Genomic DNA, 2,525 nt, shown 5'->3' with positions numbered 1-2,525 from the left:
GGGGCTGAGCAGGGGCGAAACTTCCCCCTCTCCCCGCCCGGGGATGAATCCAGAGGCTGAACGCCCACCCACTCAACTCCCCCGGACCGGGGGACCCCACCCGCGACCACCCCCCGAGCTGAGGGGATGCTCCTCAGCGGGTGTCGAGCTCCACATCGTGTCTAGCTGCAGCTGTCAGGTGCCTTGGTGTCGGCGTCCCAATCTTGCCGGCCCCTCCACTCAGGGGGACTCGGCTGCAGGCAGGGAGCGGGGCTGGGGTGTCTCGGCCAACACGGGTGGTGCCAATAGGCCCGTTCTCCCCATGGCCAGCATCACACTGTCAGCTCGCCATGGCTTTTCCGGGACTTTTTGGCCTCTCAGGCAGATGGACCCCAGACACTGGGCTGCACCGAGCAGCACGAGTTTCCTGAGCAGGACCCGTGATTTGGGGATGCGGGGAGACGTGGACCCAGGCACGGGGAGGAGGGTGGCTGGAAGGGGAGAGCATCCCTAAAATCACTGACTGGTGTGAAACAGCACCCGAAGGTCCCCGGAGCTGTGTCCTCCTGCTCTTCTGGTGCCAGCTGCCAGCTGGGGCAGGACCCGGGTGCTGGATGTGTTTCCTGGTCTGACTGGGTACAGCCACGTCCTTGCTGGAGCTGCTCTGGGCTTCCTGATGCATGCCTCTGCCATGCCTGGGCTTTCCCCGGGGAAGCAGCGAGATGCAGGGAGCAGGGAGATGGTGCATGGCCCCTCAGTGGGCTCCCGGCACAACAGGGGAAAGGTCAGGTAGATATTCAAAAAGGTGGAGGGGAAGCAGCAAAGAAACCTTCAGCAGGGCCAGAGCAGTCTGGTTTGACCTTTAATGCAGCTCTGTTTTAAGAAATAAAGCCTGGGAGATGCTGACCTGGGGGTGCTGTGGTTTCCCTCCCACCTGGTGCATAAGCACGGGTCCCTAGGCCGGGTGGTTGACTGTCCTGTGCCACTGTCCTGGAGGAGGACACGCTGGTGCTGAGCCCAATGCTGGCTGAGGAGTGAGGGACACCTTGAATGTGCCCCAATGGCTTTTCCACCCTGTCCCCGCCACCTGATGCCTCCCAGCGGGAGGGCATGCTCACACCTTCCTCCTCTGCCAGGTCTCCAGGCAGGGTCTCGCCACTGTGGACCCCTCACCCTGCCACAGGGCAGGGTCTGCTGCCTCCAGGATGGCGAGATGGCTGCCTCGCTCCACCGACCTGACCCGCTTCTGCCAGAAACTCAACCGGGTGAAGACCTTGGAGGACGACATGATGGAGACGTCCTTCAACAGATGCCTTTCCACCGTCGACTTGACGCTGCTGGGCATTGGGGGCATGGTGGGCTCCGGGCTGTACGTCCTCACAGGCACCGTGGCCAAGGAGATCGCTGGCCCCGCCGTCATCGTCTCCTTCATCATTGCCGGCTTTGCCTCACTCCTGGCTGCTCTCTGCTATGCTGAGTTTGGAGCCCGGGTACCCAAGACAGGCTCTGCCTACATGTTCACCTACGTGTCTGTGGGTGAAATCTGGGCCTTCCTCATCGGCTGGAATGTGCTGCTGGAGTACATGATCGGGGGGGCCGCAGTGGCCAGGGCCTGGAGCGGCTACCTGGACTCCATCTTCAACCACAAGATAAAGAACTTCACCGAGACCCACGTGGGTGCCTGGCAGGTGCCGTTCCTGGCCCACTACCCCGACTTTCTGGCAGCCGCCATCCTGCTGGTAGCCACTGCATTCATCTCCTTTGGGGCCAAAGTGTCCTCCTGGCTCAACCACCTCTTCTCAGCCATCAGCATGGGTGTCATCCTCTTCATTCTCATCATGGGCTTCATCCTCGCGCAGCCCAAGAACTGGAGTGCCCAGGAGGGCGGGTTTGCCCCGTACGGGCTGTCAGGCATCATGGCCGGCACAGCCACCTGCTTCTATGCCTTCGTGGGCTTCGACGTCATCGCGGCCTCCAGCGAAGAGGCCAGGAACCCGCAGCGGGCTGTCCCCAGGGCCATCGCGTTCTCCCTGGGGCTGGCCACGGGAGCGTACATCCTGGTGTCGGTGGTGCTGACGCTGATGGTGCCCTGGCACACGCTGAACCCTGACTCTGCGCTGGCAGATGCGTTTTACAGGAGGGGCTATGCCTGGGCAGGGTTCCTGGTGGCCGCTGGCTCCATCTGTGGTGAGTACAGGCAGACGTGGTGGGAGCTGCCCGCCCCACTCACGATGGGGGCTGGGAACTGGGGTGCTTTGGGTCTGACGAGGTCCTCCTTTTTCTGCCTGTCCCTCAGCGATGAACACGGTCCTGCTGAGCAACCTCTTCTCCCTGCCACGCATCGTCTACGCCATGGCCGAGGATGGGCTCTTCTTCCAGGTCTTCTCCCGAGTGCATCCCCGCACACAGGTGCCTGTCATCGGCATTGTGGTCTTCGGGCTGCTCATGGCCCTGCTGGCCCTCATCTTCGACCTGGAGGCCCTGGTGCAGTTCCTGTCCATCGGCACGCTGCTGGCCTACACCTTTGTGGCTGGGGGCATCATCGT

General features: G+C 62.5%; 1 protein-coding gene across 1 annotated transcript in view; it reads left to right on the top strand.

The window, feature by feature from the left end:
* The first annotated feature begins 1,184 nt into the window (after nt 1–1,184).
* The window catches only part of SLC7A4 (solute carrier family 7, member 4), a 3,345-nt gene continuing 2,004 nt past the window's right edge, over nt 1,185–2,525 (top strand). The window contains exons 1-2 of the mRNA XM_010187021.1: nt 1,185–2,166; nt 2,276–2,525. The exon at nt 2,276–2,525 is cut by the window's right edge and continues 439 nt beyond it. Of these exons, the coding sequence (XP_010185323.1) occupies nt 1,185–2,166; nt 2,276–2,525 (1,232 nt within the window). The remainder of the gene's footprint in view (nt 2,167–2,275) is intronic.

Source organism: Mesitornis unicolor, unplaced genomic scaffold (genome assembly GCF_000695765.1).
Source record: "Mesitornis unicolor isolate BGI_N332 unplaced genomic scaffold, ASM69576v1 scaffold27380, whole genome shotgun sequence".
NCBI classification, from domain to species: domain Eukaryota; kingdom Metazoa; phylum Chordata; class Aves; order Mesitornithiformes; family Mesitornithidae; genus Mesitornis; species Mesitornis unicolor.
Note: the sequence above shows the minus strand (reverse complement) of the source record. Positions and strands in the feature narration are given on the sequence as shown.